Source organism: Camelina sativa, chromosome 18 (genome assembly GCF_000633955.1).
Source record: "Camelina sativa cultivar DH55 chromosome 18, Cs, whole genome shotgun sequence".
NCBI lineage: Eukaryota > Viridiplantae > Streptophyta > Magnoliopsida > Brassicales > Brassicaceae > Camelina > Camelina sativa.
Window position 1 is genome coordinate 12,072,387 of NC_025702.1, and position 24,712 is coordinate 12,097,098.

General features: G+C 34.0%; 5 protein-coding genes across 8 annotated transcripts in view; 2 read left to right on the plus strand and 3 right to left on the minus strand.

The window, feature by feature from the left end:
- Window positions 1-2,667, minus strand: part of LOC104763397 — a 12,846-nt gene extending 10,179 nt beyond the window's left edge. Inside the window, exons 1-4 of the mRNA XM_010486774.2 lie at window positions 2,232-2,667; window positions 1,953-2,036; window positions 1,785-1,859; window positions 6-1,578 (exon numbers count right to left, since the gene is read on the minus strand). Of these exons, the coding sequence (XP_010485076.1) occupies window positions 6-1,578; window positions 1,785-1,859; window positions 1,953-2,036; window positions 2,232-2,531 (2,032 nt within the window). The 5' untranslated portion in view covers window positions 2,532-2,667. The remainder of the gene's footprint in view (window positions 1-5; window positions 1,579-1,784; window positions 1,860-1,952; window positions 2,037-2,231) is intronic.
- On the plus strand, window positions 3,034-5,425 carry LOC104761238 (low-temperature-induced 65 kDa protein-like). Its single transcript, XM_010484278.2, has 4 exons — window positions 3,034-3,234; window positions 3,318-4,019; window positions 4,113-5,102; window positions 5,202-5,425. The coding sequence occupies exons 1-4, from the start codon at window positions 3,165-3,167 to the stop codon at window positions 5,285-5,287; spliced, it is 1,848 nt and encodes a 615-aa protein (XP_010482580.1). The 5' UTR covers window positions 3,034-3,164; the 3' UTR covers window positions 5,288-5,425.
- LOC104761239 (low-temperature-induced 78 kDa protein) lies at window positions 11,234-14,104 on the plus strand. Its single transcript, XM_010484279.2, has 5 exons — window positions 11,234-11,382; window positions 11,498-11,680; window positions 11,773-12,345; window positions 12,435-13,766; window positions 13,866-14,104. Exons 1-5 carry the CDS (start codon window positions 11,337-11,339, stop codon window positions 13,952-13,954), a joined length of 2,223 nt encoding a protein of 740 aa, XP_010482581.1. The 5' UTR covers window positions 11,234-11,336; the 3' UTR covers window positions 13,955-14,104.
- LOC104761240 (transportin MOS14-like) lies at window positions 15,965-20,015 on the minus strand. Of its 4 annotated transcripts, none has more exons than XM_010484284.2 (11): window positions 19,385-20,015; window positions 19,063-19,115; window positions 18,805-18,952; window positions 18,670-18,725; window positions 18,236-18,319; window positions 17,776-17,816; window positions 17,390-17,482; window positions 17,152-17,279; window positions 16,802-16,877; window positions 16,539-16,666; window positions 15,965-16,395 (listed from the first exon to the last, which is right to left on the minus strand). In XM_010484284.2, the coding sequence occupies exons 6-11, from the start codon at window positions 17,777-17,779 to the stop codon at window positions 16,243-16,245; spliced, it is 582 nt and encodes a 193-aa protein (XP_010482586.1). In that variant the 5' UTR covers window positions 17,780-17,816; window positions 18,236-18,319; window positions 18,670-18,725; window positions 18,805-18,952; window positions 19,063-19,115; window positions 19,385-20,015; the 3' UTR covers window positions 15,965-16,242. The 4 variants fall into 4 exon arrangements, with proteins under 4 accessions (XP_010482586.1, XP_010482583.1, XP_010482582.1 ...); XM_010484281.2 differs by having other exon boundaries at window positions 18,636-18,725; XM_010484280.2 differs by lacking the exon at window positions 18,670-18,725.
- Window positions 24,102-24,712, minus strand: part of LOC104761242 (alkane hydroxylase MAH1-like) — a 2,243-nt gene continuing 1,632 nt past the window's right edge. Inside the window, exon 2 of the mRNA XM_010484287.2 lies at window positions 24,102-24,677. Within this exon, the coding sequence (XP_010482589.1) occupies window positions 24,272-24,677 (406 nt within the window). The 3' untranslated portion in view covers window positions 24,102-24,271. The remainder of the gene's footprint in view (window positions 24,678-24,712) is intronic.

A 24,712-nucleotide genomic window follows, 5' to 3' on the forward strand; every position in this document is an offset into this window, starting at 1 on the left:
TCGACACAACTTCTTAAGATAGAGATATGCCACACGGATACCGAAGAAACACATATACCATGTCATCTGTTTAATTGCTAGTAGTAATGCAAACGTGAAAGAGTTATCATCCGCCAACTGTGTTTTGTGGACATTTGCCTTTCTTATGCAGTCAATAAGCTTTCCTTTGGATATGCTGAGTAACTTAAGTTTATCTTCTGATAAATTCTCTGATTCATCCTTCACAAGAGTTAAATAGCTCCTCACAAAGTCCCTGACAAGGGCCAGAATATTTTCTGACGGGCACACACTGTGAAGTATCATTTCCCCTGTCTTTGGGTTTGGGTGCATGCCACCAACTAAACATGACGCCTTCGAGTCGGTAGGCATAACTTTGTGGTTGGAAGTCTTAGCAGCTTCGACTCTAGACTCGAGATTATCTTCAATCATAGCCTTCTGAGGCTCCATGAAAAAGGTCAAGTCATCAAAAGCAGACATTGATTTGAAGAACAGTGTAGCCTTCTTAGCATTATCATCCCCTCCACAATCCCTGGCTCCTGTTTCTTGGAAAGGGGTTTCCAATGACCCATGGGAGGTATTAACAGGAGCATGCTCATCAAGGGTAGATATACCATAGAAAGGCTCAGTGCACTTCTCAGCAAGTGGCTCGCAGAGAGCATCCTCAGAGAAAACGAAATCATAAACCCATTTGTCTCCTTCTGAAGATTCCCACTTAAAATCAATTTTGCATGTAACTATTTCTTCAAACAGATACTCACAATGATTGTGGTTTCTTTCCTCAAGAAGGTTCCAGGGCAAGTATATGTCATTTGAGGCAGACAAGGATTGAGGCTTGATCTTTGACAAAACATCCTCATAAATGACATCCAGAGATCTTATAACCTCATCATCATGTAAAATAGGAGTAGGCAGAGACTTGAAGGCATCATCCGTGAAAGCAAGTTCGGAACTGACAACTAATTCATCGAAATTCTTGAAGCTCATCTCTTTACTGAACATCCCGTAACACATTTCTGGTTCAATGGCTTTTTGAAGACAAAGGAAGATATCAAAAACATCAGATATCTCCACATCCAGGATCTGAAATTCTTCAAAAGTTACTGGGACAGCCACCTTTCCCTGTTGTTCAAACTGAAAATTTTCCTCAGCATCTGATATATCCAGGATAGTCACTATATCCATTTCAGACGATTCATCCTCTGGTGCCACATCAGATTGGCTACTCTTGTTCAAACAGCAATCCGTAGAGAGGATCTCCAACAGATCATAATCCTTAGACCCTATAAGCTCCTTAGAATTGATAATGAGAGAACTCCCTGCATCAGTGTCTAAGGGTTCGATTCTTTCAAGAACAGTAAATACTTTATCAAACACAGATAAGCTTGATAGATCACTCAAGTTAACTTCATCCACTTCTAGAAGGGGAAACCTGGCATCTTTGAACCATAGTCGATTCTTGCGGAAACATTCATTTTCTGTTTCAGAAGTGTTGTTCTCTGTAAAGTAATCAACAGAATAAATCTGTTCTTGAATGTCCTTTGAGTTCTGCAGGATAACATCTGACCCTTCATATTTAACCTACAATAAGAAGACTAGCTAAATTTCAGATGATGGCAATTAAGTGTTTCCATACATACTGCTAATATACATTTCCATGAAACTGCTTAGTGAAGATCTCTGTCAGAATCAGAACCAGAGAATAACATGATAACCAGCTCAACCAGTCTACAGCAAAAGCAAAACTACTGTGGTGTGTGTCAACTAAAATCAACTCAGGGATTTACCGGCTCATTTTCGATCTCGAGAACTTCAGAGAAGCATTGGAGATGATCCTCACTAGTGGATAAGAGCTTGTTCTCCTGTAAATCAAAAGATTGAGCATTACCATTTCGAAATAAATGGTTGTTTGAACTTAGCATAATTGGTACATGTTTACATCGCTTGAGCATTACCATTTCGCAATCCAACTCCGGAGTCTCAAACTCAATAATGTTAAATGTAGCTTTCTCCTCAATGGCATCTCCGTCATGCTTCTTCTACAATAGATAAGGAACTTATGTTATTCAAACTCCAGATTCACTACCAAAATTGAAACTACTCTACTTATGGAAACTAAGCAAATACACCACAAATTTCGAAAACCCCAATCTCACTATATACACTGCGAGACTTAACAAATTCGAAATTTCACCTTCCAAAAATGAAAAATCTCAACACCCAAAGAACCTTACCTCGTCTGATAAATAATCTCCGAGCGAAGAGCCATCGATTTCAAAAACTTCATAGTCCACACTGACGCGATCGGGAACCACATCGGAGAGGAACTTCGACAAAGCAGATTCAATAGGCAAATTCACGATCGGGAGACTGACATTTTCGATAGATCCAAACTGAAGATACTCTTCGACCCCGTCGCAGACGAGTGGTGCCGGGAAATTAGTAGGAACCGGAAGATTGAGGAAACCTAGGGTTTTGAATACCTCCGAAGGTGGAGTAGAGAAGTAATCGATGTTGAGAAATCGAGTTCGCATCTTTAATTCCCCAGATTCCTTCTTGGGATGTGAGACTGTGACAGTGATGATGATGATGAAGAAGAAGATGAAGAGAACCAATTTTGAAATTGGCGGTTTTAATGTTTTCGCCGATTGATTTTTTAAGAAATTAAAAAATATCTTCCTCGATTTCAAACGAGAGAGAAGACCGAAGCAACGCTCGCCACATGAGAACGATCTGCCGTTTTTTATTTTCCAAACAGCACGCAGTTGGTATCTGAATTGTTCTTTTTTCCACGCCGTTTTTAACTTTAGAATGTGAACGCTGTGCCGTTTTTTTATATACGTGGACCGACTAATAATAGAAGTTAAATCGACAGGGCTTCTTTAAAGATTGGTTTCGGATATAAAAATGATCTATGTTACATAGCCACGTAGAGAGCAAATGACTGAGACGTGGCATGACTAAACCGACGCATGGTACGTGTCAGAATCCTACAGAAGTAAAGCGGTACAAGCCAGAGCGAGGTGGTTCGGCCATATGTCATATTTCTCCCTCTATAAACTTTATGAAACCTTGCTCTGTTTTTCATCAGAGACACGAAAAGAAGAAAACAACACTAGAACAAAGAGAGAGTTTGATAAAAGAAAAAGAAAAAACAGCTTTGGAAAATGGAGTCGCAGATGACACGTCCTTATGTTCATGATCAGGCAGAGGATCCAATCAGAATCCACCATCCAGGTAATTTATATATGAGATTTATGCAAGTAGCTAGATTGAAACTTCCTATTAGTTAGCCTTATCTATTTGTGAATCTGAAACAGAGGAAGAAGAGCATCATGAGAAAGGAGCATCTAAAGTGTTGAAGAAAGTAAAAGAAAAAGCTAAGAAGATCAAGAACAGTCTCACTAAACATGGTAATGGTCATGATCACGATGTGGACGAAGCAGAATATGATGAGTATGAGGAGCAAGATCCAGAAGTTCACGGCGCACCAGTGTATGAATCATCTGCCGTGAGAGGTGGTGTAACGGGCAAACCTGAGGCTTTAAGTCATACCGGAGAAACTAATGTTCCGGCAGCGGGGGAGATCGTTCCTCCGGGGACAAAGGCTTTTCCTGTCGTGTCTTCGGAGCACACCAAACCCATTGAACCTGTATCATTCCATGATACCGCTTACGGACATGAGGCACTGTCTGATCCTGTTAGACCGATGGATACGTCGGAATGGGAAGAGAGAAGAGAGGCACCGACTCATTACCCTCTAGGAGTGTCCGACATAGAAGAGAGGAGAGAAGCTCATTACGAGTCATTGAACACTCCTGTTTCTCCGCTTTCTGCGACAGAGGATGTGACGAGGACGTTTTATCCTGGTGGTGAAGATGATTATCTCGGTGGTCAACGTAAAGTAAACATCGAGACTCCGAAACGATTGGAGGAAGATCCGGCTGGTCCAGGAGGAGGGTTGGATTATCTCAGTGGTGTATCTAATTATCAGTCCAAAGTCACTGATCCGACGAAAGAAGGTCAGAACTTTGAATGAGTTATATTAGGTTTTTAGGGTTGTGTTGTTAGGTTTTATGAATCTTGAACTCATGTTTGTTGTGTTTTAAATCTAGGTGGAGTAGCTGGAATACCAGAGATTGCTGAGTCTCTTGGTAGGATGAAAGTGACGGATGAGTCTTCAGGTCAGAAAACAGGACAGGGGTTCGAAAGAGACTTGAGAAGCCAAGAATTTGGTCTGAAGAATGAATCTGGAATCGGCAAGGAATCGCCGGCGAGATATGGAGGAGAATCAGGAGGTGGACTGGAGGGAAGAGACTTGCCGACGGGAACTCATGATCAGTTCTCACCGGAACTTTCTCGCCCTAAAGAGAGAGGTGACACTGAGGAGACGAGAGATGAGGCTACACATGAGACAAAACCAAGCACTTATACAGAGCAGTTTGCTTCAGCTACTTCAGCCATAACAAACAAAGCTATAGCGGCGAAGAACGCCGTGGCCTCAAAGCTAGGTTACTACGGAGAAAGCGGCGGCGGGGGACAATACGAGAGCCCTGTAAAAGACGAAACTCCGAGGTCCGCTACGGGTTACGGGCAGACAGTGGCGGAAACTGTTGCTGAGAAGTTGACTCCGGTTTACGAAAAGGTCAAAGAAACAGGATCAACAGTGATGACCAAGCTGCCCCTCTCCGGAGGTGGAAGTGGGGTGAAGGAGACGCAACAAGGAGAAGAGAAAGGTGTGTCGTCGCCGTCGGCTAGAGATTATCTCTCAGAGAAGCTGAGACCTGGAGAAGAAGACAAAGTCTTATCGGAAGTGATAGCTGAGAAACTTCATTTTGGGGGAGGAGGAGAGAAGAAGAAGACAACGGCGACAAAGGAGGTGGAAGTAACGGTGGAGAAGATCCCAATCCCTGCGGAGAAGATAGTGGAGGATAAAGAACACCGTGAGGCGGTTGCAGAGGAAGGGAAAGGAGGAGGAGGTGTAGGAATGGTGGGGAAAGTTAAAGGAGCGGTCACTTCTTGGCTCGGTGGTACAAAGGAGGAGGTGAATCCGAAATCGCCTCGTTCGGCTGAAAAGTCTCCACAATCACTTGGAACCACCGTTGGTAAGAACTCACTCGTCCTTGTTATCGTTTACTAAGATTTAAAATGTGTTTTCACTTGTTTTGTGATTTACTCAAAATGTTTTTTTTTTCTAATGGTAGGGACTATGGGGTTCTCGGATACCAGTGGAAGTGACTTAGGCGGTGTTGGTGGAGCTAGGGGAGTTCAACCTAGTTCTGGCAACTGAAGATTTGGGGTTTTGCTTTTGAATGTTTTGTTTATGTGTGTGTATGTTTGTTCCCTCGTTGTCTTTTGACTTTGGTGTATTTTGATCTTTGTATGAAAAAAAGGATTGGATTAATAAAAAAAAATTTCTTTGGATTAAGAAGCTCTACTTTAGCACAAGTTAGCACCAGACATTTAATTATTCAATGGTGATTGGGATAGCACCAGAAAATTTTTTACACTCTTAAAAAATCCTACTCAGAAGAGTTAATTATTTCTTGTAATCTTAAAGATGTTTTTGATTAATAAAAGAATATGTTTTCTTCATCGAATTAATTTATCTTCTAATTTCCGGTCAAATTTATATGTGTGAGTTCTACTCGCACAACAACTATGAATTGATCTTTCATATTTTAAAAAAATAATAAATATGAAAGATAAATTTAGTATGGCTCAATATCTAATATATTTTATAATGAAATCATATACTATAGAACTTAAAAAAATACAGATCAAACCAACTAAAAAAATATAAATAAATTAACCAAATAAAAATAAATAATTTTCTATTTTTAAAGTAAAAACTGAAACTAAATTAATTTATGATAGATTAAATTAAAAATATAGAAATTTTTTAAATATATATATAAAATCATATTATATTCAATAATTATATATAATATATTAAAGATACAACTCAAATTTGTATTTAATAGTATTCTATAAATTACAGTTTAATTGTCACCTTAAAACATGTGCACTAAAAATTTTGGTATCATAACATAATTGTTTTATATCCTCCAAAAAATAATAGAAAACAATAATTTCAAAATTAATTCGTTGTTAATTATATTATATATTTTAAAATAATTAGAAATAGAGACAATTTATACAAACAATATGTATATTAAATTTGATACACTTTTATTTTTATGAATTATTATTAAAAATTTAGTTACACTTAGAATATAAGATAAATGTTTTGTGATATCTTGTTAATAAATTATTTTAAAATTGACTTATCATGTTATAAAATTATTTGTTGTTATTTTAGATATGAAAATAAATTAATATATAGGACAACATAATTTATCTATCAAAGTAAAGTATTACACTTTTTTTTTCTTAGAATACTTATCAGTTTTTTCTTTCCAAAAAAACCAAACTATAAATAAATTAGTTAATCATAATTATTTAATGAACATAAAAGAATTAATTAACTTTGATATAACTAATTTTCCTATTACTATAAAATGGTTTCATATATTTCAAAGTAAAAACTGAAACCAAATTAATTTATGATAGACTAATTCAATATAAAAGATTTTATAATATATAAAAACTCACATTATATTCAATAATCATATATATTGTATTAAATACACAACTCAAATTTGTATTTAATAGTAATTTATAAGTTACATTTTGATTGTGTTTAAATTATATGTACTGAAAAAACATAATTGTATCATAACATAATTGTTTTATCACCCTATGATATAATAGAAAATAATAATTTCAAAATTTAATTTATTGTTGATCATACTATTTATCTTAAAATGATTAGAAATAGAGACAATATATAGAAAATAAAAAAATATATTAAATTTCACACACTTTTATTTTCATGAATTTTTATAAAAACTGGTTAAACTTATAGTATAAGATATTTTTTTTTGTGATATCGTTTTAATAAATTATTTTAAAATTGACTTATTATATATAAAACTATTTTTTCTTAACTATTACTTTTAGATGATGACAATAAAATTAAAATACAGGATGTCATAAAATTATTTATCGAAAAAATTAAGTAAGATCTTACAATTTTCTTTCTAGACTACTTACCAGTTTTTTATTTTTCGAAAAAAACAACAAATTATAAAAAATATAAAAATATAATTTATCTTAACTAGTTAACGAAAATACCATATATAGTTGACTTTGATATAAGTAATGGTCGTATTACTATAGTAACATACAGTTTAAATAATTTCAACAATACATTGTAATAAAAAATATTTAGTAATATTTTAAAAAAAATTATAAAAAATTATTTAACATATTTGTATTGTGCAAAAGAGGGCAAAAATGAAAATGTTCAAAAAAAATTGTGTTTTTGAAAAATGGTATCTCAAAAAGGATATTTCTAACAAATTCTCTATTTACTTTAATATTTCTTTAAGATATATATATTAACAATTACATTTGTACATTTCAAATATAATTGAATAAAAAAATTATTTTATATTTCAAGTTAATAATGCATACATAAACCACGTATCACGTGAACTACTTTCTAGTATATTATATGAGCGTTTTTGAATCTTGTCTCTCGCCTCCGATTGTAGATTCTAGTTGGGGTTTTTTTTGTTCAAATTCAATTTTATTTCCATATGTGAAAATATGATGGAGACCTACATCGCTCTTTTTGTTGAATTAGAGAGTTACCTCATCGATGTAAAGCGTTCCACCATACTATTCATGAGGCCATGACCACGTTGCCACATGAAAAGACAAAAACAATCCGTGACCTAGTTTTATATAAACATATGTTGTTTATCATATTTAACTTGTGTGAGCATTTTGTGCAGACTATTTTCTACCAAATAGTTTTTTTTATTGAAAAAGTAAATCTTAAACAAACACATGGGTTTCAATATTACAACCTCACAAATGAAAATAAGAAAATAAATATCTTTAAAAGCAAAATTTAATAGAACACTAGGTTAGATCCGCGCTATGCCGCAAGATACTTTTGTAACTATTTTTAGACATATCAAATTATTGAATTTTTTTCTTTCGAAATTGGGTTAATTGTAAAAAACAATGGTTTATCCAATAATAACATATAACAATGCACTAATAAAATTACAAAAAGAGAAATCTCAAATAGCCTAACTAAACCTAATGTATGTTCTTATTTTTTATTTACCTTTTGTGAGAGATATATAATTGTAGTTTGAATTTGTTGTATTTTTTTGTAGTTTATACAAATTTAACCACATAATTGTTATATAGTATTTTTTGTTGTTATAAAAGTTATTATTTGTTAAAGTACATAGACATATTTTTACTTTAGTCTTGTTTTGTGTATTATTTAATACTTTCTCTTATTGTCCATTTTTAATAATACAATATACAAAATGACTAAATTATAAACTCTAGACTCCAAATACTAAATCATACTCCTTAAAACTATGCTCTAAGGTAAAATAGAGAATCCAAACCTAAAAAAAAATTTACAAATCAATTTAACACATTGTAATTATGCACAAGAGGACAAAAATGAAAATAACCAAACAATGATATTTTTGAGAAGGACTATCTGTAAAAGGGTATTATTAACAATTTCTCATACTATTATACTTACGTTGAATACCATAGCAAGTAGGTTGATTGTCAAAGTAATTTTTTAGTCAATGATTTTAAACTAAAATATAAAACCTTCAATTCTGGAACTTAAAAATTGTTCAATTTTCCATTAGTTGGTGTTCTTATATATGAAATCACTATCAACACTAATCTCAAATTTTATTTTATTTACTTCTTCTGGGAGATATATTAGTGTAGCTTGATTTTATGGTGTATTATTTTTGTAGTTTATATAAATTTAATCACATAATTTTTATATAGTTTTTTTTGTTCTGCGAGAAGTTTTTTTTTTCTTCTAAAAATCTAATTGGTTTGTTTTGTTTGATAATAATTCCATGTAAGTCAATATACACATACATAGTTTTACTTTAGTTTGGTTTGTGTTATTAGTGGTTAATCTTAATTTATATTCTATTTGTATTATATTGTTATTTTATTTGTATTATATATATATATTTGACTAATATTATACTTTACTAATATGATACTTATGTTGAACTGATTTTATTATTATACTTGGTTAACATTAGTATATTTTAAAAAATTATAAATTATTTATTAATTTATTTTAAATTTAAGCTATATATTTAAACCTTTGTTTTCTGAAAATATTATTATTATACTTGGTTAACATTAGTATATTATTATTATACTTGGTTAACATTAGTATATTTGGAAGATATTGATACGATATACAATGATTAATATAATTAGTTGATATTGTTATATTTTTGAAAATTGTAAGTGATTTATTAATGAGAATTTGTTATAAATGCCCTTTTTAAGATACCTTTTTCAAAAATACCTTTTTTGAACATTTTCATTTTGGCTTCTTTTATACAATTAAAGTATGTTAAATTAATTTTTAAATTTTTTTTTAGGTTTGGGTTCTCTATTTTTACATTTAGGATATAATTTTTAGGGGGTAGGTTTTAGTATTTGGGTTTAAAGTATATAATTTTTTCATTTTATATATTAAAAGGGGTATTTTTGAAAATAGACACCATGAAAAGGTATTTTTGAAAAATGACATAAAAAAATGGTATTTTTGAAAATCTTCCTTTATTAATGTAGTTTAAATTTAGACTATAAATTTAAAAATTTGTTTTCTAAAATTATTGATGATTTTTATTATTTCTTATAATTTAATTGGTTACATAATTTAAATGATGTGTTAGTTCCTAAAAATCTAGAGATACTGATTATTATTAGCTGAGAGATATGAGCTGTATTAATGAAATGTTTTCATTGGTAAGCAAATAAGCTGATGTGTCAGCTCCTTCTTCAACTAAAAAGCTGATGTGTCAACACTCTGAAGAGCAATCCTTCTATTTTTATTGTATTGACAGATAAGCTTCAAATCCCGGATTTGGATTAGTTGGACGAACTGAGCCAATTAATTCGTCGGTAACATGGGAAAGTAAATTATGTAAATCAGCATATGCACCTGTATCTCAGAGATAGTGTAGCATTTTCTAAAACAGTTTTTTAAGTTAAAAAATACACAGGTCGGAAATCTTCAAATCTCTTTGCCGTAGTCTTTTATTGATTCATCAATTTTATTCACACAAGATTGAATGAAGATATCAGCTGCCAATTTATCATTCATCTGTACAATAGACAAATGTGGCCTAACAGATCATAAATTTTTGGTGGTTTAGGGCAAATGCCCCTTCCTCTTCATGTTAAACAGACACGCATGACGAAATTAAAAGGCCTAATCTAAACCATATTACAAAAGATAATAATAAAACATTTATGGTTTAGCATTAGACACATAGATGAAGTATATTATATTGTGTAGATTATTTTCTTATTGGTTGAATTGTGTCTAAATAGATATTAAATGATGTTTTAGTTTAAAAATAAACAAAATTAAAATGATATCTTATTTTGTGTTTACACTCCTAAAAAATCATATATAAAAATAGAGAAAGTATATTCAATAATAAATTTTAAAATTACATTCAACTTTATAGCAATTTGAAAACTACAATATTCAATGAAATTTATGATAATACCATTTTTAGTATAGTATTTACTTTTTTTTTTCAATATGTATCTAATAAAAATGCTTTCTCTATCTCATACATGAGAGAGAAAGATCGAAACAACCATGTCGTCTTTCGAAATCAAATGAGAACGATCTGCCATTTTCTTTTATGAAAACAGCATGCAGTTGGTATCTCAAATACGTTTTCCTAATTATGAGAATGATGTGCCATTTGTTAACAGCCCCAATTCCCAAAGTTTGTAAACGTAAAAATAACCACATGATGGGCCAGCCAATACACATCGACCAACTACTATTAATAGAAACGTACGTAAGGCTTAGGATATAGTAATAAATAAAGATCATACCGACATCAGTTTTTCTAATTTAAAAAACAAAAAACAAAGGAAAAAGAGAAAAAGATCATACCGACATCAGTTTTTCTAATTTAAAAAAACAAAAAACAAAGGAAAAAGAGAAAAAGATCAAGCCGACATAGACACGTGTTAGAGAGCCAAAGACTTTGACGTGACACCAAGAAACAGATGCCTTGTACGTGTCCACTGTTCCCTCTCAGTATCTCTATAAACTTTAGTGAAACGCTCTTCTGTTTCACTCAAAATATGCAAACTCGAAAACAATCATCAGGAGGAGGAATAAAGAGTCTGATTACATCTCTCGGAAAGAAAAAAATATTTGGAAGATGGATCAGACAGAGGAACCACTCAAAACACAACAGCAGCACCCAGGTATATATTTTTATTTTATTTATTTTATACACTCCAATCTCAGAAGTTTTTTATTTATTTATTTATGTGACATTCGTTTTAATTTACTTGATTTGTCGTGTTTTGTGTAATACAGAAGAAGTTGAACATCATGAGAATGGTGCGACTAAGATGTTTAGGAAAGTGAAGGCAAGAGCTAAGAAGTTCAAGAACAGTCTTACTAAAACTGGTCAAGGCCATGAACATGATCACGATGTCGTTGATGATGATGACGACGACGAAGATGATGAGCTAGAATCAGAAGGGAACAGTGCACATGGTAACTTTTTTTTTATATAATCTTCCTTCTATTATTTATAATCTAAATCTTATGTTTTTGTAACATTAACGGTTTTGTAATTGTGTATGCAGGTGTAACAGGTAAACCTGCGACTCTGAGTCATCCCAGAGAAACTAGTGTTCCAGCACCGGAGGAGATTGTTCCACCAGGGACAAAGGTGTTTCCTACTGTGTCTTCTGATTACTCCAAACCAGTTGAACCTGTATCTTCTGATCACTTCAAACCAGTTGAACCTGTATCTTCTGATTACTCCAAACCAGTTGAACCTGTACCAATACATGATTCTTCTTACGGACACGAGTCTTTGTTTAATCATCCAAAAACGACGGATACATCGGACAAGGAAGAGATCAGAGATGTGCTAATTCGTCATCCTGTGTCCGAACCATCAGATAGAGAAGAGAGCAGAGAGACTCATCATGAGTCATTGAACACTCCTGTGTCTCTGCTTTCTGGAACAGAGGATGTTTCGAGGACGTTTCCTCCAAGTAGTGAAGATGATCATCTCGGTGGTCAACAAAAGGTCAACTTCGAGACTCCTATAAAGATCGAGGATGATCCAGCTGTTCCAGTAGGAGGATCAACAGATTATCTCAGTGGTGTATCTAATTACGAATCCAAAGTTACTGATCCCACCAAAACAGGTTAGATCTTTGACAGTGAGATTTAGGATTGTGTGTTCTTAGGGTTTATGAATGTGTAATAACTGTGTTCTGTTTTGTGTTTGATATAGGAAGTGGAGAAGCTGGAGTACCAGAGATTGCTGAGTCTTTTGGTCAGATTAAAGTAACAGATGAGTCTGCTGATCAGAAACCAGGACAAGGATTCGAAAAAAACTTGTCGAGGAGAAGCAAAGAATTCAGAGAGTTCGATCAAGACTTCAACTCTGTACGCGGTAAGGACTCGCCATCGAAATTTTCAGGTGAATCAGAAGCTGAGCTTGAAAAAGATTCTTCGACAAGAAGCCATGAATTTGATATGAAGACTGAATCTGGATTGGACAAGAACTCTCCATCAAGAAGCCATGAGTTTGATCTCAAGACTGAGTCTGGACTCGACAAGAACTATCCAATGGGTTTTGGAAGTGAATCAGGAGCTGAGGTTGGAAGAGATGAGTTTGATCAGAAGATCGGATCAGGAAGAAACGAGTATTCGCCGGAATCTGACGGCGCATTAGGAGCTCCGTTGGGTGGAAACTTTCCGGTGAGAAGCCATGAGTTAGATGTGAAGGAAGAGTCTGGAGTAGTAGATAAGGATACGCCGACGGGATTTGACGGGGAACCAGATTTTCTAGCTAAGGGAAGACCTGGATACGGCGACGCATCAGAAGAGAGAAACTCACCGACGGCGAGAAGTGATGATGTAAAAGTAGAGACTGAGTTGGGAAGAGAGTTATCGACGGAGACTCATGATGGATTACTCGCACCGGAGCAATCTCGTCCTAAAGAGAGAGATGAGTTTGAGGAGTCGAGAGATGATTTTGAGGAGACTAAAGATGAGACAAAACCTAAGACTTACGCACAACAGTTTGCTTCAATGCTAGGTTACTCCGGAGAAATCCCAGAGGGACAAAAAACTCAAGCGGCGAGAACTGTTGATGATGAGGATGAGAAATTGACTCCGGTTAACGTAAAGGATGAAGAAACAGAGTCTACCGTGACGGGGAAGTTACCTTTCTCTGGAGGTGAAAGTGGAGTAGAGGAGACGGAACAAGTGGAAAAGAAAGATGTGTCCGGTAGGGATTATCTCGCGGAGAAACTGACACCTGGAGAAGAAGACAAGGCTTTGTCTGAGGTGATTGCTGAGAAACTTAAGATTGGAGAAGAAGAAGAGAAGAAGGAAACCACGAATAAGGAGATGGATGTGAAGGTGGAGAAGACCCCTAGCGAGAAGTTATCGGTAGAGGGAGAACACGGTGAGGCGGGTGAAGAGAAAGTGGAAGGAGGAGGAATGGTCGGGATGATTAAAGGATGGTTCGGTGGTGCTGCGATGGAGGAGGTGAAGCCAAAATCGCCACATTCTGTTGAAGACTCTGAGTCTCCACAATCACTTGGCACAACCGTTGGTAAGAACTCTCTCTTCCTTGATATGTGTTTAATCTAAGATTTTGGTGTTATTTCTTCTTTTGTGTGTGATTTATTGAAATGTCTTGTTGCAATGATAGGAACCAAGGGGTTTCCGGAGTCCAGTGGAAGTGAGCTAGGAGAGACTGGCGTTGGTGGCGGAGTTGTGCCTGTGCAGAGGGAAGTTTGAGAATATGAGAACTAAGATTTGGGTTTACTTTGAATGTTTCTATATTATGTTTGATGTTTTTTGTTTCGACTTCGATGAATTATGATGTATTATGATGTAATCCTTGTTTGTGTGAAAGAGAAATTTGGTTAATAAATTTGGTTAACTCTAGATGCCTATAACTTCAAAGTGGGCTGAATCATAGTTTCCTTTCAAACTTTAAAAATATTCTTTGGAGTTCACAGTATAAGATTTTGTGGTAATTTGAATCTCTTCCATGAAAGAGTATAAACAACAACCCAAAGATGACAAACATTTGGAATTTTGATATATTTCCGTACTTCTGATTTTGTTTTCTATCTAAAGCCTTTCAACAAAAGAGATATCAAAATATATATCTTACTGAGTAAAATCCACTAGATGACATTTATATACGTTTACTAGAGATGATAAATGAAATGTCTTACTGAATAAAATATGTTTGTCGCCGGTTCGAGGGACGACGCTTGGGAAACACCATATAAAATGCTCTGGTCCTTAGTCTAAGAGATAGAACGGGTTTAGGCCCGGAACCTCTTACTAATTCAAAAAAAAATGTTTGTTTAGCTAGAGGGGTCATGAAAATGGCTATAAGAAAAGCGTTTGATGATTCAAGATAGCAAAGGAATAAAACCAGCATAATCAACCAACTTGCATCACTGGTAGTCTTTTTAAAAAGGTAATTTTGTGTGAACTATTTTGTCAATGCATGCATAACCATTAGGTCTGATAAGCTTTTTTTTTGTCACTTTGACAAGACAATATTCCTGAGATTAGCTGAGCTTTATCCTGATAATTTTAGTTTAGTGGAACGTAGTATCTTGATCATCAAATAAAAATGAAGTATATTAGAAATTTAAAATTTACAAAAAAGTTGGCAATTTTTATGATATTTTATAGAATATTTTATATCACTTCAATTTGAAAAAACAACATAACATTTTTTTTATAGATATAAGTTTAGGAAAAAATTCAAAATTTTAAAATATATATTATTAATTACTATCAGCATATATATATATATATAAGTAAATTTACATAATTATTAATTTTGTTTTTTTGTAATGATTATTAATTTTGTTTTTATTAGAACTATATTTTATATAAAAAATTTTAAAAAAATATTATTTTATTATTTTATCGAATTCTTTTTTTACAGTGATCCGACTCGAAACCAAAAATATTTATTAATTTATAGATATTTTACTATTAAATGGTTTATATATACGCATAAAAGGTATAATTGAAGAACGTTTGACCAAAAAAAGTTATAATGAAAGAACTAGAAAAATCTTGAACATTCAGTGTCGTATATTTAAAAATGATATCCAGCTGAATATTTTCAACATTTTCAGATGTTAATGAAATGCTAATTAACTCGTCTATAACCACCATGATAAGAGTGTTACAAGTTATAACTATAAATCTAAAACATAATGTTACATCTATCCAATGCCCTTTTAGTTTTGGAAAGTGTCATAACTTTTACGAGTATACGTGAATTGCGATGAGATATGCTAATAGATAGCATCATGCAATAATTTGTTTCCTTTTCTTTATTTTCTTTATTTTTTTGTATGTGTAACTTAATTTAGATAACCAAAACGAAGCCTCGACTCGAATACCTAAAAGTTTGGTTTTTGATGGTTTTTTTCTGGTCAAATTGGAGTATATTAACTGATATGTTTGTCAGCGAAATGAAATGTTGATGGTTTTTTTCTGGTCAAATTGGAGTATATTAACTGATATGTTTGTCAGCAAAATGAAATGATATTAACTTCTGAACTTTATTTCATACATTAATTGATACACTTTACAGCAAAATATATAATAAAAAGGAAAAAAAACGGAGTTACACGATACTGCCAAGTGACTGCAGAGAATCTTAAGAGTAGTATCCCCTCCCAGAGGATTAACGCTGTGTCTATTGATACGTCTCCAACGGCTGGAAAATGTCACAAAATTTATCAGTCAAATTGGAATGACAGAGCATGAGGCAATTTGGTCTCATCGGAGATGATTGAGAGCACAATTAGTAGTAACATCTCAACATGTGTTAAGAGGAATAAGTCCATCAAAAGAGACATTACGAGATACAGCACCCTACCAAAGCTAGGTGACTCAAACAACCAAATAACCTGAGAAGAACATTACTTTATCTGCTTCAAGAAACAAGTCTAAAGGATGGCAACAAAGGGAGAACAATAGTGCTAAGCAGTTCAATTAAGAAAATCCAAGGTCAGGCTGATCTATTTAGAAAGCTCTGAGGGCTACACTTCTGATCTCGAGAGGTCTTGATCTTCTGTAATGTTGAGAACAAGCCATAAACAGCTTTGATTACCATATCTAGTCTGCTTGATTTCCTTAAGGTCCTCATATGACAGGCCTTGAGAATCTTCAGGATACTGAACTCTGAAGCCAACCTGTGAAGGGGAACCAATGGATAGGTGGTGACATAGTATGCAGAGCATACAATAACCCATATAATATAGTTTCCACCAAACGATGATCAATCAAATAAAAATTTAGCCATCCATCATTTTCCAAAAGAGCAATATCATTTTACCTCTTTGTCAACATAAGTTGAAGAATGAAGACTGTGCCAAAAGTTGAAGGTCGTCGAGGCTATATCAAATTCTGGGTGTGAAGTAACTTCCAGAAGGGCATGCACAATAACCATTGATTCATCTGAACCTAGAGGCCAGAAATAGTACCTTCGAATATATTAGATTACCAACTAAAGCATTTAGCGCACCCAACTCAGTCAAGGGACGTGAAACACAACACTTAAAACAACAAGGCAGAGTATCAGAAATTGAGGCTGTATACCAGTAGCTATCAGTTCAACATATGAATCGCTTACGTCAGCGAATGATCGACCAATGGCTTTGACATCTTCGTCATCCTGTAAGTAAATAAATTCTAAGAGTCAAAAGAAAAAGTTATAATCACATGCCAAAATTATGAGGGACATTGTAATATATACAGAAAATCACCCTTAGCTTCCTACTATTTGATGCATCTCATAACCTTTTTTCTTAGTAGAGTCCAGGCGCAACAGGATCAGAATCATAGCCGTTCAAGCGGCAGACCAGTGAAACAGAAAATTTGTGAACTAATGAAGCACATTAAGCAGATTCAGCCACCAACTTGTATCAATAAAAAAAGGTAAACAGTACCTTTGAAGAACCCCTTAGATGGATCTTAAGACGTAAAATCTGAGGCACAATAACTTGAATCAAGGGTGTTTGTGCAGAAATACCACCAGAACTTGGTGATGTTGTGTGATGTATCAATTCAGAGATAACTGCGAATTTGATAATGAAGTCTATCTATTAAAACTCTAATATTGAATTCTATAATGAACACGCATCAAACACTAATTTCCACAATTCAATAAGAAAATCTTAAGCATACAGTTCAAACGAGTATATATTAGTCTTTCCAACAGGTAGAACTTGAGAGAGCTGAATGCACCAATGGATGACAGGCAAGCACTGCTCCAGGAATCTTGAAAAAGACCACCACAAAGTTAATAAGCTAAGTTGAATTGGTGAAAATAGTGAAGGCTAGCTAGTAGAAACCAAATTTTGTCCAACAAAAAAAAAAAAAAAAAGAAGCTAGTAGAGCAATGAATCAGATAACCTTAGCTATGTGTCAAGAAAATTCAATATAGGAAATTATCTGTGACCCATATTAAAACAATTTACAATCTGATGAACTCGCAATGAATATTTCTAATCTAGACGAGCTTTTGTTCTAAATAAAAACTGGAAATAGAAAAGGAAAAGAAAAGTGCATACCCATGCCTAAGACGGAGCCAAGAAGCAAATGCCTCGAGAACCTGAAAAATCAAGTTACAAGGCAAAATTTACAATAAGTGACTTCTTGCAACACCAAAGACACTAGCTGATCCAGCACACAGGAACACCGGACATTATTCAGAAGCTAACCATAATGCAAGACGAAATATAAAAATTCTGGCAGGTGAGTGAAAACCTAAGATGCAATCAAGCTTTTACATGAAAGTTGCAAAAATACTTTTACAGGGCAAACATAGCAAGCAAAAATCAGTGTAAACTAAGAAACGCACATAAATGCATTAGAAACATAAAAAAGGTTATTTCAAAGTGATATACAGAGGGAGCATGGAAAGTGAATCACAAACTGTTTATTGAACTATGTCATAACTCTATATTGAAGATAAGCTCTGACCGGTTCCTTAAGTTCAATTATATTTAAACATGCTGTTAAGATACTAACTGCAGCTTCAATTTGAGAAGTAAGCTCTTTTTCGAACTGGCGTCGCCGATCCAGATGAGTAGCTATTTTGTAGTTAAACGTTTCCTGGCCGTAGCAAGAAGGACAATAAAAAAATGAAGAATCAGATAACCATCTAGAGTGAAGTCAAACATCCCTAACGGGAATCAGGTCAATAAAAGGGAAAGATGAAAAGATGCAGCAGAGTTTTAGGAAAAAAATAATAGAATCTTCATTTGATTACAAATAAACTAGATACAATTTTTGCAAAGGGGACCATGCAAAATAGCAAGTTCTTGTCCAGCCAATACTTGAGGGATTGAAATAACACTTACAGAGTAACATTAGAATGCTACTCAAACATAAATACACTAACAGTAAAAAGATACATATATATTTTTACCAAATAGGTCTGCCCAATTTGAGGTCAGCAATACCAGAATAACTAAGAAGTAAGCAGATCCAAGCCAGACAAATATAAGGCCTTTCATACCTATATAGCCGGAGACATGGATTCACTTTAATTTCTGAGTGAGATAAACACTAAAACAAAGGGTTGAAAAATACTCTACCTCGGGCAAAACTGTCAGGAGTTCCAAGAAGCCAGGCACATATTCAGGATGCATATTCATCTCATCCCTAAGCCAGCTAACTATACCACCAATCTCCCCAATCTGCCGCAGGAACATGCACCGCCAAGGCAGCAACAGCAATACTAATCTACAATACAAAATACTTAAATAAGATAACTCGACACAAAGTAGATGACTTTATACGCACATCAGAAAATTCCCACATATGCATAATGGAGAATGAATTATGAAGCTTACCTGGGTTCTAACTTGTGGGGGGCCTTCGTGGAACTTTTTTTTTTTAACAATGTCTGCATTTCAGAAAACAATGAAAGTCAAGTTTTGCCGGGAACAGTAAGGAAGGACTTATCCAATACCAACCATACATATTGCACCTAATAATAGGCCAGAAAAATGAAATCATGGTAAAACCTAGATGCCAGAATACAGTAGGAAAATAACTAGTTCAACTGAGTTTTCCTATTACATTATTGTTCAAAGGAACATACATACATACATAAAAAAAAAATTCAGAAACCCTAAAACTCATGCAAAATTAGTTAATGGAACAAAGACTTACCGTTAATGATTCGCGTAGCTTTCTGAAAAGCCCCAGGTGGCAGTTCCTTCATCAACCTTCGAGTAAGACAGACTAGATGTGAACAGAGCGCAGTCTCCAAGATTGTGAAAAATAAATAAACGATTTACAGAAAATTTTCAAGTGCTGAGAACAGAAAACTGAAGTTTCCAAATATGCTAGAAGAATCATGAAGGAAATTATTATCCGCAACCTAGAGAATACAATACAACAGTACAGAGTAAGAAACATTGTGAAACTGCTCCACCAAACCTTAAACCAAGCAAATCGTTTTTAACTAACAAGGTGGATCTATTCATACGCCCTACACATACTACTTCAACCAGCTACAGAAGAATGCAAAATTTGAAAGACCTTAGATGTACTGAAAATTCCAAGCGTACATGACCTTAAAATGAGTGAATCGAAAAAGTAGCTGGGAATCGAATATTAAAACTCTAGCAAAACCCAGACAAATCCAATCCAGATTAAAAACCGAGTGTGATAAAATTAAAAATTTGAAAAACTCGCCTGCCAAGCAATCGAATCGAGAGGGTCTGGAGCCAGCGACCAGCTTGCACACGCACGGGCATGATGCTCGTGCATCTGTGCAGATAGAGATATCCAGATCCGAATGACGAATTCTAAAATATTGCTGGTTCGGTCGGAGCCTTCGATTAGGCGAGTCGATATTGATGACGTGGCTTAAATCTAGGCTGTTTATTTATTTTTCAAAATAAAAAATCACAGTGCCTGCCTCCTCCTCTCCTCCTCTTGTTAAGTAATCAAATTTTCAAAACATTTCACTCTAACGGAATTTGCCATTCCCATTCCCGCTCCCTGAACATCTTCCTCCTCCCTCTCTCTCTCTCTCTCTCTCTCCCCCCAATCCAATCTCCATCGAAGAACCCTAGCTTTCTCCAGCTCGTTACAAGTAAATTTCTATTCATCTCTAGCTTCGATTTCTTCTGTAGATTCTAGTTTTGTTCATCTGACTCTGATAGCTTCGTTTTAGATTCCGATTTTGTTCATCTGACTCTGATAGCATCGTTTTAGATTCCGATTTTGTTCATCGGATTCTGATAACTTCGTTTTAGATTCCAATTTTGTTCATCGGACTCTGATAANTTTTTTTTTTTTTTTTTTTTTTTTTTTTTTTTTTTTTTTTTTTTTTTTTTAGATATCATCGTCGAGTCTGTTTAGATTTCAGAGTCTGATATCTTCGTTTCGTGAGTTGAAGACTCTGATTTTTTTTTTCTCTTCTCGCTTTGTGTAGTGGATCGTGTAGGAGGAGAGGAGGACGAACTGCGATCGTCGATTCCTTCGTTTCCTGGAGATTCTGGTTAGTCCTTTTTGTTCATCGTCTCTGATTTTTAATTTTGCTTTTTTTTTTATTTATTTATTGAGCTTTATAATTGGGGCTTCGATTTATTATGTGTTTCCGGTATATTCTGGTTTTTTTTTTCGTTTTTGTTCATCGACTCTGATTACTTCGTTCCTTTCTGAAATCTTCCTTTCGTAATTCGTCTCTCGCTTAGTCGCTTGTTTTTTTTTTTTTTTGGTTTGGAGCCTCCGATTTCTTCGTTTGGTGTGGTAGTTTTGCTCATCGACTCTGATTACTTTGTTTACGAGTTGATTGTGGTTCGATTCTGATATCTTCATTTCGTGATTTTGAAAACTCTGATTTTTTTTTTTGTAGCTCTTCTTGCTCAGGCAAAGTTTGTCATCTCTGAATTAGAGAGTGACATCATCCATCTAAAGAGCTCCATTTCAGACTTGAAACTTCTCTTGACTGATCAAATGGACATGTTGGAGAAGGTCCTTCCATCAGAAATGTTTTATCTCTTCATGAAATATTTCTTAATTTTTGTTAATGTTTTCTCACTTCATGAAATATTTCTCCACGCAGATTCAAACAACTCTAAGCGAAATATTTTCCCGGCTCGACTTTGTCCACCATACTATTCACCAGCCAATGACGACGTAGCCATCTGAGAAGACTAAAGCAATCCGAGACTTAGTTACAGCTAGAGTGGCGAGTGTCCACGCCCGGCCCACAGGGGAAGCCATTGAAGCCAATGATGCGGACCTTTAATTTTAAAGGCCTTTTTACATAGAAATCTTTTAAACAATATATATGTAAAATGCATTTTTTTGTGGGTAGGATATGTGTAAAAGCTTTTTTACTTATATGTAAAAGACCTTTTGTTTTTGTTGAATATATCAAAAGTCTTTAAAATTGTGGCCTTCTATAGAAAACCTAAAATTTTAAAACACTAGCAAAAAAAGGCACATTTTAAAATTTTTGCATAGGGTACTCGTGAATGTCGGGCTGGCACTACGACTCAGACGAAGTGCTGAACATTCTGACGGAAATGAGTCCAGGTCGTTCCCTTGAAATGGCTACGAAATGTGTCTTTGAAGAGGGTATCAAGTGGGTTAAAGAATCTGCTCGGGGAAAGCTGTTCAGAAACTAGACTATCCTTCTCTTCTTACAAAAACAGATGCATTTACCCACCTTGCTTACATAGAAGATTGAACTCCACTATCTGTACATATCTTACCCAAATAATCATACTAATGGAGTATTAAAACAAAAAAGATAGAAATTAAATAAATGACAAGGTTCTCATAAAACCATATAAATACATAAAATATATGAGACATATTTATCGGAATATCATACTATATATTTCTTATATGTTCGATTATATTTGGATATCTATTGGATATCGGTTCGGATCGGATAATATCTGATATCCAAAATAATGAAAGCCAAGAACCGATCGATTATTTCCTTAATATCGGTTAGGTTTTAATTCGCTTACTTCGGTTCAAATATGGTTCGGATTTTCGGATTTAGATTTTATGCCGAGACCTAATATTAAGTTACGTCATATTTATGCATGGTAGCATGCATTGCTATGTGTAAGAACATATTACCATTGGTGTTATTAAAAGTCAGGAAAGATAGGCGTCTACTATGTCAATTATTGTGGACAAATTTAATTGGTGTGGAATTCACATATATATATGTATATAATAATTATAATAATAATAACAATAATATGTATACATATATATATATATAATTTTAATATTTAGAAAAACTTTTTTGACAACAAATTAGACAATAAATTCAAGGATTATAGAAGAATTACTTATACAATGATATACATAAATTCAAATTAATTATTAATGATATTGCTTCTTTTTTTCTTTTCTTCAAAATATATTATATTAAGAGATAAATTATATTTGCTATCGTATTTTAACGGTCCATAAAACTATCGAAATGAAATTGATATATTTGGAAATTAAAATTTTACAAAAAACTTATTTATTATGTTAGACAGTTATATACATAGTATAATATACCACTACAGTTTTTTAATTTATTTATGAAAAAACTAAAAGCATACATCAGTACATCAAGATATATATATATATATATATATATATATAATTATTAATTTATTATATTAACAGGACCATATAATACATAGAGATTTTAAAATTATTACTATATTATATTTTGTTAATTTTTACACTTGTTTGATTTGGAGCCGAAATTTTTTATTAATTTATCACATATTAATTTTTAAAAATTCTACCGTGTGTAAAATTACATGTAGACAAGTCGTGTTTAACATATTTCTATTTTGGAAAATTGTTATATTTTGTCGGTTTATTTGAGAATATGAATATTTTGAATTAATAGATCTGATCATATCATATCTATCAAATCCAAATGGTAAAGGCGTGCAATGTCAATACACCATCATAATATGTTGGGGTCGGTACCAATTACTAACCAGCAAATAGATGAGACGAAATTGTGAACGATTTCTAAATGGTCCATCATTTCATTAAGTCCAAATAAAAACTAAATAATGTCTTAAGAACCTAACATTTACATTCAGAAATCGGTGTCTACGTATATGTTTTCTACTTTCGTTATCATATATCTTTAACTATCTAAACAAGATCCCTGTCATTGAACTCGTGTTTTTTGTGGCGTTTCCAAATATAGAAAGATCATTTTTAATGTACAATATCGATAGTTATTGTCATTGATGTTGGATTGAGCTAATCCATTCATGTCTAGACTAGTCTAATCTAATCCTAATAGCCATTAATAGCCAATATTATGGCCAAAGCCGACCAAGAGGCCAACCAAGCCAAGCATGAGCTTGCGTTAATAATTAAATTAAATTTTGACCGTTCTTTTGTAAACGTTTTCTTGGTCTAGTTGAACTGATTTTGACACAACGGCAGGTTCGAAATTCATAGCGTGCCGGCTCAGTCTATCAGGTTCGAAATTCATAGCGTGCCGGCTCAGTCTATGGCATGTTAAATGGATTATGGATCAGACCCGCTTGGCTAGGATTGTTCATCGTTTTGGCCGGCAAAGACCCACCCCACAAGTCCTGAGGGACTTTATTACCAAACCCGTAGCTGTCCTGCATAATTAATTTGGTGACTCCGACTTGCTGCCCAACTTAAAATGGATGGATATATAAGCACCTCTATGAGTTGAATAGAATTCACAGTTTGTCCCGTGGGATGACCTAACTCCTCCTTATCGTCGAGTTAAGACTTTGTTGAGTAAACTGCGCGTTGAATAATCAATAATTAATGTAGTAAACTAGTAAGCATGCATTAAACCAGTTATATACATTCTTTGAGTATGTTTCCTCATTATGTGTGCTTATGCTCCGGTAATACGAAACAGCATATACAATAGAAACACATAGGAATCTAGAAATAAATGTAGATCACACTTTAATTTCTGTCATTTTTATTACCTACTAAGGCTATGGTTTCAAAAAAATAGAACTTATAACAAACATACTTATTTCAATAATTTAAAGATGAATATCTTCTTAATTAGCATCTCTTGTTAATTGTAACCTTAAGTCCCTGCTTCATTCTAAGAATCATATGATTCTCTGGTTGAATCTTCTGCCCTTTGGCAACATTGATGTCATAGTTTTGTAATATCTCCACCACCACAATCTTCATTTGAATCATAGCTATATGTTTACCTAGACAACTTCTCGGGCCGCCATTAAATGCTAAGAACTTGAAGGAAGGTACATGTCTCAACGCTCCGGTCTTTGAAATCCATCTCTCTGGCTTGAATTCTAATGCATCTTCTCCCCATATGGCTCTCATCTTACCCAACGCATAAATGAAGATCAAAATCTTCGAGTTTGCTTCGACTTTATGGCCACTTGGAAGCACATCTGATTTAACGGGAGACATACGCTCGATCGGAACTGGTGGGTTAAGCCTCATAGTCTCACACAATGCAGCATGTAAATACAC